This window comes from Centruroides vittatus, unplaced genomic scaffold (assembly GCF_030686945.1).
Source record: "Centruroides vittatus isolate TY-2023 unplaced genomic scaffold, ASM3068694v2 scaffold_1519, whole genome shotgun sequence".
NCBI classification, from domain to species: Eukaryota; Metazoa; Arthropoda; class Arachnida; order Scorpiones; family Buthidae; genus Centruroides; species Centruroides vittatus.
The window spans coordinates 297,280-312,149 of NW_027122682.1; the positions used below are offsets into that span (position 1 = coordinate 297,280).

The 14,870-nt window shown below is 31.9% G+C and overlaps 2 protein-coding genes across 2 annotated transcripts; both read right to left on the bottom strand.

Annotated features, from left to right (window-relative positions):
* Positions 1–9,540: 9,540 nt before the first annotated feature.
* On the bottom strand, positions 9,541–10,863 carry LOC136987356 (protein obstructor-E-like). The gene is made up of 5 exons (XM_067285088.1): positions 10,752–10,863; positions 10,481–10,678; positions 10,225–10,413; positions 9,736–9,943; positions 9,541–9,673 (listed from the first exon to the last, which is right to left on the bottom strand). The coding sequence occupies exons 1-5, from the start codon at positions 10,786–10,788 to the stop codon at positions 9,595–9,597; spliced, it is 711 nt and encodes a 236-aa protein (XP_067141189.1). The 5' UTR covers positions 10,789–10,863; the 3' UTR covers positions 9,541–9,594.
* A 355-nt stretch (positions 10,864–11,218) lies between these two features.
* Positions 11,219–13,308, bottom strand: LOC136987358 (protein obstructor-E-like). The gene is made up of 6 exons (XM_067285089.1): positions 12,878–13,308; positions 12,603–12,797; positions 12,300–12,491; positions 11,812–12,000; positions 11,529–11,736; positions 11,219–11,436 (listed from the first exon to the last, which is right to left on the bottom strand). The coding sequence occupies exons 1-6, from the start codon at positions 12,915–12,917 to the stop codon at positions 11,355–11,357; spliced, it is 906 nt and encodes a 301-aa protein (XP_067141190.1). The 5' UTR covers positions 12,918–13,308; the 3' UTR covers positions 11,219–11,354.
* Between the last annotated feature and the right edge of the window lie 1,562 nt (positions 13,309–14,870).

Sequence of the window (14,870 nt, forward strand, 5' to 3'; positions counted from 1 at the left end):
GGTTTTAAAATATTAATTAATTTTTCAAAATTTGAAAAAAATAATTATTTATATAATAATAATTTTCAAAATTAATATTTACATTAATTAAAATTAAATAAATAAATATATACGTACATAAGGAATTTTTTCATTTGTAAAATTCAATTTTAGGGAATTTTCGTCATTTTTAAGGAAATTTTAGGGAAGTAAATTTAAGCAGACGATAGAAATATAGGTAAAATATGTAAACATAAAAATTTTGTTATATTTCGAGTATTTAAATGTAAAAAGATGTCAAATAAACAAATATCTAATATTTTAAAAAATCAAATTCGGTTTTATAAATAAAAAGTTAAGAAAATTATATTAATAATAAGTACTCTGTACAAAAATGTAGGAATAAAGTCGGTATTTAGGGAATTTTTTTTCTGTAAAATGCGATTTTTGAGAATTTTCGTTATTATTAAAATATAATTTTAGACAAAATATATTCAAGCAGCCGATGGAAAATGTGAATAAAGCTTATTTTATTCACATAAAAATTCGTTTTAAATGAATTAAAAATTATATAATTTTATTCAATTTCAAAACAATCGAATCCTCTTTCGTAAACGGAAAAAAAATTTAAAACTTTATTAATAATTTATCATTTAAATAATAAAATTTCTCAAAGATGATATCATTCAATAATATAAGGAAAAACTTTTGTATTTTAAAGAATTTATTTCTTTCGTAAAAGGCAATTTAAGGGAAATTTCTACACTTTCAGAGAAAAATATATTTAAGCAGACGATAAGGTATGTGAATTAACAACAGGGGTCGCTATTACAAGGCAATTTAAGGGAAATTTCTATACTTTTAGGGAAAATATATTTAAGCAGACGATAAGATATGTGAGTTAACAACAGGGGTCGCTATTACAAGGCAATTTAAGGGAAATTTCTACACTTTTAGGGAAAATATATTTAAGCAGACGATAAGATATGTGAATTAACAACAGGGGTCGCTATTACAAGGCAATTTAAGGGAAATTTCTATACTTTTAGGGAAAATATATTTAAGCAGACGATAAGATATGTGAGTTAACAACAGGGGTCGCTATTACAAGGCAATTTAAGGGAAATTTCTAAATTTTTAGGGAAAATATATATAAGCAGACGATATGGAATGTGAGTTGAGTTAAGTACGTAAGTTTTTTTCTTTTTTTAATAAAATTTTGAGACTTTAAACGTAAAAAAAGAAGCTAAAGAAAGTAATATCGTATATTAAAACAATCGAATCCTGTTTTATAAATGGTAAAATAATTAAAAAATTCTTGCAGAATGACACACATCACGAAACTGTTTATCCTTTTTGGAGTGATACGTTTAGTGACGCCACCGGAAAACGTGACGGATTTGCATGGAGAAAAATAGGCCAAATACAGGTTGTTAGGCAGTCATATTCATTCGAAGGTCGAGTCAAAGGTAAGTAGTAAGGTCGAGATGTATGCTAAGAGCAAATCAGGTCTTTGGTATTTCCAACATGGTTATTTTCTTCTGGTTTTGAGGACGTCGAGATGGGATGAACGTTGTTATTTTCTTAACCTTCAGATTTATTTTTAAATCTGAATCTTTACTAATGACGAGCTCATTCACCTGTTACGTAGGCTTCCAGCTATTTTGTTTGGATTTAAACAAATTAACTTCATACACAGGATGTAATTCAAAATTATTTTCCTTTTCTTTTTTTTTATTCTATGAACTTATAAGTATTGTAACTTTACATGGCTTTATAAGAATTTTTATCTCAAGGGAACTCGTATCAGGAAAAAAGTCTTTATAAATCATCATATAAGTCATTTTATATGAGACTCCCTAATAATAGAGTATAGAGACTTTCCTAAAAACTTATAGAGACTCCCCTAAAAAGTCTTAGTCTCTATAAATCATCATTTAAATAGAGACTAAGATTTTTTAGGGAATAAAGGATCTATAAGGGTCTTACTCATATAAACTTATAAGGAGCTCTGGTAAGTTTATATCAATAAATATACAAGTTTATATGATCTTATAAGGATATTTTTCATCTCGAAGGAACCTCATATGAGGAAAAAAGTCTCTATAAATCCTCATACATAAATTCATACATACTATAAATCTTCATAGAAAAATAACTTCATGTAAACTAAGATATTTTAGAGAATGAAGGATCAATAAGGGACTTAATAAATTTATAAGGATCTTTGTAAGTTTACATCAATAAATCTATAATTTTTTGTGAGCATATAAGGATTTTCTTAATCTCATTTGAGGAAAAACCTTATAAATGTATTTTAATTTCTAAATCTTATTTGGAGCATGAATAAAATAAGAAAAAATAAATAAATTGAAATTTTTATGCTTTATAAAAGAAATTTCAAATTAAAAATGTGATTTAACTCAAAATTTACTTTAGGAAATGCCTTTTATTCACAGCATATCAATAATTAAAAAGTATATGTTTGCAATATTTAATATATTGTTAAAAATCTAATTATGATTTATATAAATTACTTTCAGATACACGAACCAAATCATTTAATGATATTTAAATGACATTATCTGTTCGTTATCATTCTGAATTTCGTTGTTGCTGGAATTATTAAATATTAAATATCAAAAGTAAGTTTTTTTTAATATATATATATATAACACTAATATCTTATGCCATATTATCTCTTACAATAAACAGTTAAAGGCCTTTAATTATTATTCAAAACAACACAAGGCCAACTGATTGAGTCTCAAACCACTTTCTGTTTTACGTCGTTTTACATTCTATGCCACTTTGCTCGTGTCTTATGCGTATATATGTTTTCCTTATTTAAAAATTTCCTTAAGCTATACACGAAAAAGTAAATTTATAATATTTGATTGTAAGATAGGTTTCTTCTGTTCAATCCGAACAAGTTTCGGATGTGATATAACTTTTCTAAAGATCTAACAAGTAAGCCGAATAATTTAAAGAAAAAAAAAAGAAATGTTTTAATTTATTTTACTCGAGGAAGAAAAAATTACGTACCCTCAAATTACACAATTCTTAATTTAGATACGGTATGTTTTTATCTTTGTAACAAAGAACCCTATCGTATCGACCGAACCAGGAAATGCAGTTTAATTTTAGTATTTTTACAAAATAAATGTCGAGATTAATTATAAATTTCTAAATTTAAACAGTAAATATATTTAGATTGAACGTATTTTAAAGTGGAAGATAGTTGTGTAGGCAATTTCTCATATTGTAGGACATTTATAATCATAACAGTAGCAGTTACAACCACCTCACGATTCAATCCAGTTCTTGTTGACGTAGCATTCGTTATTTAAAATTTATTTTTCCTCTAAATTCTAATTCGTAGAATACCAAATAGTTTTTAACCATTGTGTAAATAGCTGTTATAAAAGTTTATCCATATTTGGATAATTTATATGTAAAAACCAAGGTTTTTATTATCACCGAATAGCTGATCTTGCACTTCAACATTCTATTCTGTCCCACTCTATGTTAAATAATGGTATTAGATAAGTTTCTGTCATAAGGAACTAAACAACTATTTAAAATATTTTAGGTTTTGATTAATTTTCTATATTAAAACTTAAATATATTTTTAAGTCTTTGAGAACTGGTATTACTTGCTTGTAAATATATATATATATAAAGTAAAACTCTATGTTTATAAATATAAATGAAGGTGGCACGATGACTTAATTTTGTTTAATGACTTATATTCGGGTATTTTAAATAATTATAAATGAAATAAGCTCTCCGAATTTCTATTAGGCCTATATTTGGTTTAATTATTTTACATAGAACAATGATTTTAGTTACATAATCAAACATTTTTATGGATGGTTTGACCCTCACTTCTCAGCTACCCCATTGTGAACCTGGCAAATTTAATACGATAAAAGGCAGTCTTAGTGTCTGTAAGATTCGAAGAAATCAAACCGTAAAAAATTCATATTCATAGAATTGTCCGTAGCGGCATTTTGAACGCTCTCTAAGATTCTTATCGTATGTCAAAAAAGCACGTTTTCATTAATGTATGAAAGGAAATTCTATTAAGGAAATTGGGTAAATTACTATTATCAGACAATACCAGACAGAGAAAACGCCAGTTAAGTGGCATTGAGAATGTTGAGAAAACTCTTTCCAACCCTAATAACTGATTATAGTTCATGCCGAGGCGATAAAATCTTCATCCCTGCCGCTTTGAGGGACCCGAATTCGAATCCGGGTCAGAAACTTCAGGAATTTTTCGTGGGAAATCTGTCCCGAATGTTTTGGATCCCGTCTCTCGCCACTCGCACTGATATAATAGTGACGACAATGAGCACTAAGGTTATCGAATCTAATGGTATTTGGTGATCGGCGTAGTGAAACATATCAAGAATGATATTAGATACATGTGTAATTCTATCTTTTTAACGTTGTTAAAATGTATTTTCTATGATCACAATGACCTGACAATATCAGATGACTGTAACGTTTGAGAATGAGCCATTTTCTGTTATCCACAACTCTATATTTTTCTCTGGTTCTAGTATAAAATAGTTCTAAATGGTTCCTTTGAACGTACAGAACTATTTTTTCTAGTCTTGAGTTTTTAAAAAATTGATTCACATATTCTTAAGTTGTCAGGAAACGTTTAACTATTTATAAAATTAGACATTCTTTGCTGTTATTAAAGGCACCTCCTTAAAATGTTGTGCTGTCAAGACAAGTATTGTTTATATTAAATACATTTTTATAAAGGTTTTACCTGCGGTATTCATCATAATAATTTAGGTAAACCGATTCTTCAGTTTGAGCAATTTGCATAGTTTTAAGTTTTCTTAACTTGCTTTTGTCGGAGTATTCTGATGTACACTTACGTTTTGACCAATTTGCTCGAAATACTGCATTATAAAAATATTACATTAAGATTAATTGTTAAAAAATTAATTATAACATCTTAAAAACTATTATTCTTCACCGTATATACATTTGCTTACCGCAACGCAATATCAAATCGTTCACAAACAGTACGATTCTGTTTTATTGGAACGATACTCAGAGACTTTTTGTATAAGAAAGGCAGAATTTATATAGAAGAAATTCTTATGATTTTCTTATAGTTTAATCACTTCTTTCTCTATTTAGATGGGAAAAAATGGCTTAAATCATTTCATTCGCCGTATATATGAATAGAGAAACAAAAATTAAACACAGGATTCAAATTTCTCCATGTCGTTAAACAGGAGAAGCGGATTCATTCCTGCTGGAACTAAAATCCGGATACTCCCGCTAAAATTTTGGTGGATCTAACAATTAATTATTAAATCTTTCAAAGAGTGGGCACGTAATTTATGCTAATAGAATATCATTATCCGTTTCTTATCCATTTTCAGTCACGATCCGTTCCGGATTTTCAAACCCACTATTGTTTTCACTCACGGTTTGATAAGCAGAATAATTCTCGACTAAACCATTCGTGTTTTTAAAGTTTTTTTTAATTATATCAGAGATGAAGGCGTAATTCCTCATCATTCATAAATATAGATTACAAAAACTTACATCCTGTTATCTGGTAATGATTGTTATCATTGCATTCAATCAAAAGTGATTTATTTAGATTTAATTTAAAATTAAAATTAAACTAATTTTTTTTTTAAATTTTATCTACACAAACTCTATTTGATGTCAAATTAAATTATTATTATATATTTTATGTAGGAAGACATCTTTATCTTTTGAACATATTTAAGATATGCAAACGAAAACAGTGGGCGAAAAGTGTTTAGTTAGCATAAAATTGTTCGGAATGTAATTACATTAAGTTTCCAGAATACCTGTTTTTGAATTAAAAGAATAAATTAATAAATTTTTCCAGTTTCATAAAAATAAAGTTTTCAGTTTTATATTTAAATGCATTCTTTTATTATTATTATTTTTTCTTTCTTTCTTTTCCCCTCCAGCTCCTTCTCTCTCTTTTATTCTCCCCCTCTCTTTCTCTTTTTCTCTTCCTCTTCCTGTTATTTTTTTATTTCTCTCCTCGTCCTTTTCCTCTTCCTTATAGTTTTTTCTATTCCTTCTCTCCTTCTCCTCTTCATCTTCATCCTTGCTTCTTTTTTTTCTACACCGTCTCCTTTTCTTCTCGTCTCATTTTTTTCCATTTTCTTACTTCTCTTTCTTTTTTTATTGTTCTCTTCCTCTTCTCTCTCCTACTCCTCTCTTTCTTCTCTTTTTTCCTCCTTTTCCTTCTTATTTTTTCCTATTCCTTCTCCTTCTCTTTCTTCATTTTTTAAATTTTATCTTTAATTCAAATTTGTTACTTAAAACAGAAATAATTTTCAAAAGAAGTTACTAAAATTTGGAAATTGAAAGAAAGTGAACATTCAGTTACTGAAATTTCAAGCAAAATAGGGTCATTTAGCTTCAGTAATATATAAAGTTTTGGCAAGAAAAGAAAATTTTAAGCCAGCAACACGTTCAGGTCGACCTAAAGTAACATCATCCATGTATTATTAGACTGGTATCTAAACAAAATTTATCAGTTAAACAAGTTTTAAGAGAGTCTAACTTAAATACGTTTTAAAATACTGTGCGCAGAATAATAAGTAAAAATCCTTATATTAAACTAACAAGGGTGTGTAAAAAACCACATCTCAAACATGAACATCTTAAAGCAAGATTGGAATGGGCCAAAAGCTACATGCAGTGGGAAGGTGAATGGTTAAGTACACTCTTCAGTAATAAAAACGAATGAAACTTAGATGGTCCTAATGGCTGGAATTACTACTGGCATGATCTGAGAAAACAAGACTAAGTGTTTTACAGCAGACAACAAGGTGGTGGTTCCCTAATGATGTGGGAAGCATTTGGATTCAACGGAATTTCCAGTCTAGCATTTATTTCTGGATATCAGACTTTAAAGCATTATTAAGACAACATCTTCCTATAGAAGAAATGATAGGTGGTCCAAATTGGACATTTCAACAAGACAACGCTCCCATTCATTGTTCAAGTTCAACCAAAAAATGGTGTCAGAATCAAAATGTGAATGTTATGAAATGGCCTGCATAAAGTCCTGACCTAAACCCAATAGAAAACTTATGGGGGGATTGTGGCAAGACAGGTGTATGCAGGTGGTGGTCAGTTTTCCAACGTTACAGCACTTAAACGTGCGATTGAGGATTCGTGGTATAACTTGAAACCAGAATTGTTACAAACTCTTGTGAATTCAATGTCAAATTTCCACGCGATTTGGAAAAGTAGATATTCTTTGAAATTAAATCTAAATACAGTCAAACCTGTTTTTATGCGCTCTTTTTATGCGCGATTTTTATTTGTGCGATTTTTTTAATGCGAATTTTTAATTTGTGCGGTATAGTTGGCGACTAGTCTCGTGCGATTCGTCATGTCTCACGTTGACTTATTATAGCTAAATAAACTTATTATAGCATAAATGCGCTTATTATAGTAATATTATTGCATGAATATGCGAAAAATGAAATAATTTACTTTTTAAGTCAACAAAACACCACCTGGACAAAAATATGTAAAACAGACGATAGACCAGACGATGCAGTCAAGTGCTGACATCTGTTGTCAATAAATTCTATTTCGTACGGTTTTGAGTTATTTTCTATGCGAGACTTTTTTTATGCGGTCCCTGTTGACCGCATAAAAAAATTATTTTTTTAATTGTGTTGCGAAAACTATTATTTACAGCCATTCGTGAAGTTTCGTGAGATTTTTTTTAATGCGTTTTTTTTAATGCGGTCCCTATCCCCCGCATAAAAACAGGTTTGACTGTATTTGGATAACAGAACGTGTAATGTCGTATATTCCTATCATAGATTCAACAGGATCCGAATTTTCGGGGCCTCAAAAACAATTGTTACAAATCATTGAATATATATATATATATATATTCTATAAAGCACAATACAATTTTTAACTATATTTCTAATAAACTGGAATATCTCTCTCTTCATTCTAGAGGCTCTAGCATGGGCGTATGCAGAGAGGCATGCCCTTCCTTGGGATCGAGTAAAATATTCCACAAATTATAATCGTAAAAGTGATTGAGGTATGTATCTTTACACTTATGACCCTTGACCCCTTGTCTTTAACCACGGAATGCTTTGATGCCATACTTTAATCTACTTATGAAAAAAAAAAAACCCAAAAATTAAATAAATAAAAATTTATTGATATAATTATTTGTCTTGAAGCGTGTTTCCACCCGAAAAATTTTCTACGGACGCCAGGGCCGGATTTACATAGGGACATTTGGGGCCGGTGCCCAGGGCCCCCACAAAACTATGTTTAAACATAATTTTTTTTTCCTATTACTGCGACAGCCTAGTGTGGTCTAATCATGAGGACCACAGGCAAAGAAAACCAAACCCGGGAAAAAATCTACGAAACATCAGAAAATTTCGGGAAAAAATTTTACATAGGTATTTTTGAATTAAATTAAAATAATTAGTTTTACACAATAAAATATATGTATGTTTACAATAACCTTATTTTTAAATAAAATTTACAACTTCCTAGTTGAAATCTAGTTAAAAGTACAGTTGAAAGTAGTATTATATTTCTAAATCATCAAATTTGCCTACTCTTAAAGGGAGGCCCCACCGAATTTGTGCCCAGGGCCCCTGGATTGGTAAATCTGACCCTGACGGACGTCCATGGGTCCTCATATCTAAATTGCTTGAATAAATTAACTTAAAATTTCGATAATAGATGGCGCTAGAATTGCTATGATTTTCACCCTTTTTGGAGCTTGTATCCTAGCTGATTCGCCTTGATATGTATGTACGGTACGACACCCGATACTCAATAATTAAGTATCGGTAAATCTTTCAGCATTCTTAGAGGCTTATTATAACACTCTGGAGTATTGTTTGGTTAACACATTGCAGATTTTTATGCAGTCTTACAATGATTAATTGTAAAAAATTACATCAAATCGAAGAAAAAATGTAAAGTATCCCATTCAATCCAACAAACTAATGCAGATCAGCGCATTTACACGCCGTTACGTAAACACTACCATATATTACCCATTTTGCTATGTAACGTTAACAGTTTCTGCTTTAGAATAGTTGTTTGTTTACGTATTTCATCCAATTTCATGCAATAATGGGAAATTATTCAATATAAAGTAACTTAATACACTATTAATACCGGACTTAATAGCGAGGTTGAGGCCGAAGTTTTAAACGCGAAAACGTGTATGTCGGACGTTCAGCGCCGCTTTCCTGTAAGCCTAGAAGTTTGACAATGGCGTTTGGAACGTCAGTGGAATCATGCTCGACATTCCAAACGCCATTGTCAAACTTCTAGGCTTACAGGAAAGCGGCGCTGAACGTCCGACGTACACGTTTTCGCGTTTAAAACTTCGGCATCAACCTCGCTAATATGGCGGTTGAAATATTCTATTCTTTGTATCTAGTGTGTCTTTTGTCAGTTTTTAAGCTCTACTTTTCTTGTTGTTACATCATTACGATGACAATTTATAAAGACAAAAAGTAAATTTACAAGTACAGGTACATGATATTTATTTAATTTCTTCAGTTACAAATAAAGTTATTTTTTTTAATTTACAGGAAGGGGTGCATCTTTCTCTTCGTCTTCTTTCTTTGCAGGAGCTGACAGTTCCGGATAATAATCTTCGCTATAATAATAATGTGAGGTCAAACTTATCGTATGATGTAGTAAATAGAAGAATATACTTACCATCCTTTGACTTTTTCGGGATAATCGCATTGTTTTGTGTCGATGTCATAAACTAAACCGTAATGACAGGTTAAAAGTCGAGGTAATGGTTTGCTGCCTTCACCTTTAACGCACGCATAATGCTTTCTACAATCGTCGGGATGAGGATAATAAACGTATACACCAGGGGCAGCTGTAACATCTTGAGGACATTCAAAACCGACAAGTTCTGAAAAGAAGCGTATAAACTTTCGGCAGGTGCATTCGATTATTATCGCAAATAATTGATAGGTAACTAGAAATACCGGTTAATTTTTATAACATCCGAATAACACATCATTCAACTCCCATTATCACAATATGTCACCGCTAAATTAGTCTCTCGATGAGGTCAAAAGCTAAATTCTTTGATACTATTGAATGAAATCATCCCTCTCTTCTCCCTCCGGTTACGTGTCAAGGATAACTATCAATTATAAAACGAGAGATTTGACTTACGATACTACTTACTTTCGATATCGCAATCGTTAACAGAGTCAGGCCAGTCGCAGTTTCCTCTCTTAGAGTTGTACACTAATCCTTCGGGACATCGCGATTGAGATGCGACCCCATCTACACAGTTCCAAAACACTCGACAGTCTTCTTTATCGGGGAACAAACCGTTACGTCTCTCACATTTGTCAGATGCGAAAGGTTTTTCTGTGTAGATAAACGTTAATTATCTTCACGAAATGTTTTAGAAATATCATTTACAGAACCTACTTACGTAAGTTTGGCCTGCCAGAGCAATCGACATTAAAGGGTGAGTCACACCTAAGGTACAACGGAGCACTCCTGGTGTTAAATACGAATCCATCTGGACATAACCCTTCTGTAGAGACATTATTCTTGCATTCGTAATATCTATCGCAATCCGTTTCGTGAGGGTAGAAGCCAGTATCAGACGGACACTTCCATCCCCAAACTAGAAACATACAGAAACGTGATACAGTACTCGCTCCACAGCTGTGTTTGCTTTATATTAGATTATAACTTACCCATTCCAATGCAAGTCAGGAATAAGACAGAATACATTTTTATTTTCCTTTTAGTTTAAAGTCAGAATGTAGGAATATTCGTTCACACTTTGATTTAAAACTAAGGTACTGAAAAGGCACTACCCGAAAGTCCTTCATCTTGATTGAGGTCAGGGAATCATTGAAAACTGATTGGACGAAAATGGAATTGTTCATTCGGATTCTATCTCATCGTGTTAAACCTGTTTTTGCTAAAATTAGTAGGTTAAGGAAAGAGAGAAAAAAAAATCTGTGCCTATGTTCTTCATTCCGAATTACCCGTTTCTTTTTGCTTATTTTTAAAATCGATTCTTAATTCCGAGATTTCCTTATATAAATACGCAAAATATTGTTGTAAATTTTCAGAATTTGTACAAATTACGTTGAACAAATATTCAGTTTTAATACTTACAAGTACAGTAACGGGTACCGTACAGTGAATTTTAAAATACTGTGTGTCGAATTTTTATTTTTAACAAAAAGAATTACAAAAACAACGAACGATAGTTACAAAAATAGAAAATTCTACACGCTTGTAAACAAATGTGACATTCTTTTTTATTTTGTTCTTGTAACTATATTTTGTTACGTGGAAGTTTCAACTTCTTTCTTCTTATACTTCCGTTTAGGAACTTCTGTAGATGTATCCGATTTATAATAATCCTCGCTGTAAATATAATAATTTGTATCAACATTTTTCATTTCTGTAATTTAAAAAAAACGAAAACGTTCATTGAATTTTTAATATATAAAACTCACCATCCTTGAACTTTCGATGGAACTGTGCAACGTTCGGTTTCGTCGTCGTAAACTAAACCAACGTCACAAGTCAATAAACGAAGTAAACTCTTATCGCCATTGCCCCTGATGCAAGCAAAATGCTTCCTGCAATCATTTGGAAATGGGAAATATGCGTGATCTCCCTGCGTGAGTTCCAAGTCTTCCGGGCATTTAAAGTCATAATATTCTTAAAACAAAAATAATTAGTTAAATTGGGTGTTAAATTTATACGAAAACTAAGATTATGCATTGCGTTACTAACTTCCCAAATCGCAGTCTGGTAATGAATCTGCCCAGTCGCACGATCCACGTTTGGGATTAAATCCTAGTCCATCTGGACAAAGGGATCGCCTACCAGTTCCATCGACACACGTCCAAAATGCCCTGCAGTCTTTCGGATCAGGAAACGTTCCGAAACGTCTCAGACATGCGGAATCTTTAGATTCTTTCTCTGAAAGAAGGAGACTGAATTGATGAGTTTTATCTTGCCGATTAGGAACCGTATTCTGGCTATTCATACAAAACTATACCGTGGTTAGTATAATTCGTAGTGGAATATATATATATATATATATATATACTGTATACGAAAATCAGGTTATTTTCACACGATTATATATATATATATATATATATATATATATATATATATATATACTGTATACGAAAAATCAGGTTAATGTTCACCAGAATACAATTCCAAATTTAAATATAGTTGTACTTAACGTGCTTCAAATACTCGTGAAGTACCTTCCGCCGCTTCGCAATCGTCCACATTTTTAGGCCAGTCGCAAGTTCCTCGTTTGATGCTGAAGACCAGGGGATGAGGGCAACTGGACTTTGTTCCTTTACCATCGACACAGTTCCAGAAACTGGCGCAGTCGTCTTTATCGGGAAACAAACCATTTTTTCTTGGGCATTCGTCGTTTTCTTTTGCAGGCTCTGAACCAAACATAATCTAAGACTCTCGAATAGGCAGCATATCTTTCGAAACAAAAGTTTGAATTTTACACAACTAAGACATATAAGCACTAATTTTTAATTATAACTCACGTAGCTCGGGTCTAGTGGAACAATCCACGGCGTAAGGGGATTCGCAATGCACGGAAGTTTTACCCTTTTCGTTAAATACCAACCCATCTGGGCATAAACGTTCCTTTGCGTATCCTCCGTCACACTCGTAATATTTATCGCATTGTGTTTCGTGAGGAAAAAATCCATTTTCGGGAGGACATTGTATGGCCAAAGCTATCAAAAGTACAAAGAAAAAAAAACCAATTTTAAATCAATTAAACGGCCCTAAAGAGGTTGAATATAAGGAAACTTACCGTAGCCGAAACAGAGGGTAATCCAGACGAACCACTTCATTTTCAATCAGAGAAATAAACTATAGAACTGGATTTCGAATGCTTAAAACTACACTTCCTCGATGTCCTTCATTCTATTGAGGTCAGGAAAACCGTTAGGAATATTGTTGGGTAACTACAAACCAGTTCTTCTACAGACGGGTTTGACTTAAAATTCCTCATTCCTCCGAGAATTCTTGCGAAAATACTTTCCCAAAAATAACCTTTCGCTGCAAAAAACAATCTAAATTTTACACTTGAACTTTTTTTTTTTTTTTTTTTTTACTAATCTATTATTGTCGAATTACTATTTGTGGTTTGAATTTAGTAAATGGATTGCTAATTCTCGGTTTTAAAATTCCACTTATTGTTAAATGCCTCCAAGCGACAAGAAGTGCTGATTCAGGAATGCGTTTAACAAGTTACGTGTTTCACTTTTTAAACACAGGAATAAATTATACTGAACGGCATGATGGAAGCAGAACAAGACAACAGCTTATGACTCAAAATAGACGACTCCAGTTTAAGATATTTTTTCTTAACTTTTTATTATTTGATGGTGGACTCGTATACGTAACAACTCGTTTTTGTGGCTTCGGCCACACTTGTCCATCTATAAAAACGCCAAGTCAATTCGCCCATCGATATTTTTAGGTCGAGGTGATAAAGATGCCAGTCTGAAGCTCCCAGTTGGATCAGAAATTTTCGGGAGTAGACAGGCCCGAATATTTCGCTGTACGTTGCACTCTTGTGAGTCCAGCCAAGCCCGCGATGGGTACGAAGGCTCTTGATTCTGCAGGGCGGAGTGTTAAAAATAAAACTTACGAAATTTTTAATTAAATGACACAAAAATATTTTAGAAGAAAATCTTATTTTATGATTTATTAAGTCTGGAATGTATCCAGTAGAATTACAGGTTGGAGATAAATTATGAAGTTTAAATGGTTTTGTAAATTTATGTAAATTACTGCAAAGCAATGTCAATTAACATTCTTCAAAGTAGGGCAGTTTAAATGAGAATTTAAAATTTAAAAAGTAAATATTTTCTTTAGTAACGTAATGGAAATACAGAATGCAAAATGTGTCATTCTAGATGGAACTCCTTTTTGAATTTTGTATAAAATTTACATTCTTGATACGGTAATTCCTTTTCCGTTTACCTTGATTCAAATACGTACAGAAAGACTGGAATCATTACGAATCGGAGCGAATTACCGACCTATCAACATGTTAATTCTCAACACTGTACTTCCTCTGCAAAAATATCTGCAGTTTGAAGGAAAATGCCGTATTTCGAGAATATCCTTGAAAATATATGAGGTGTGTTACTTAAAGATGAATTTCTTCTGATTCTAAACTTTCCACATACACTGTATAATTCATCATCGTACAGCTATATGCATAGATATATTATATAAGCTAAGCACTCCGCCCTTTTGGACCCTTCTCCACGTCTACCGTGTGTAAAACCAGACCCAAAATGGAGGAAAATGGCGGCGTACTGAGCTCGACTTATTCGTATCTCTGTATAACCTCAGCCGATTTGAACACGAACCCGGATTCCGTCTCTCATATCCGTGCCCTTACTGCCTACTACACACATTAATTTAATACAGACATTTAGTAATTTACAGATAATGATGAATCTCTAATATTTATGGGAAGACCAGATTGGGTGATTTATTTGGCACCTCATGGTGGCGGTGCCATATCAAGGTTTGCCTGTAAATGATGTAGTTATTTGTCAGTGTATTAATTTCAGTAAACTCGATTCTCGGGTAATATATGAGAAAGTTTATATTCAGTTATCCAAATTCTTGCTGTTCTGTTAAATCCAGCTCTCTTAAATTATATTTTTCATTTTGGTTTATAATTTAAAGGTTCTGTATTTCGGTTTCATAATTTGCAAATCTCAACATTTCGTGCCCTTGAATTTCATGAATAAATGGCCTTAAAAACTTTTTTTTTAATAATT

What these genes read in the sequence shown, in the direction of transcription:
- LOC136987356 (XM_067285088.1), bottom strand. Translation starts at nt 10,788, where the DNA reads ATGTATTCTGTCTTATTCCTGACTTGCATTGGAATGG. An exon ending in CCTGACTTGCATTGGAATGG is followed by an intron (nt 10,679 to 10,751) that starts GTAAGTTATAAT and finishes GTATGTTTCTAG; the next exon opens with TTTGGGGATGGAAGTGTCCG. An exon ending in CCCGAAAAAGTCAAAGGATG is followed by an intron (nt 9,674 to 9,735) that starts GTAAGTATATTC and finishes TTATTATTATAG; the next exon opens with CGAAGATTATTATCCGGAAC.
- LOC136987358 (XM_067285089.1), bottom strand. Translation starts at nt 12,917, where the DNA reads ATGAAGTGGTTCGTCTGGATTACCCTCTGTTTCGGCTACG. An exon ending in ACCAGACTGCGATTTGGGAA is followed by an intron (nt 11,737 to 11,811) that starts GTTAGTAACGCA and finishes TTTTGTTTTAAG; the next exon opens with AATATTATGACTTTAAATGC. An exon ending in CCATCGAAAGTTCAAGGATG is followed by an intron (nt 11,437 to 11,528) that starts GTGAGTTTTATA and finishes TTATATTTACAG; the next exon opens with CGAGGATTATTATAAATCGG.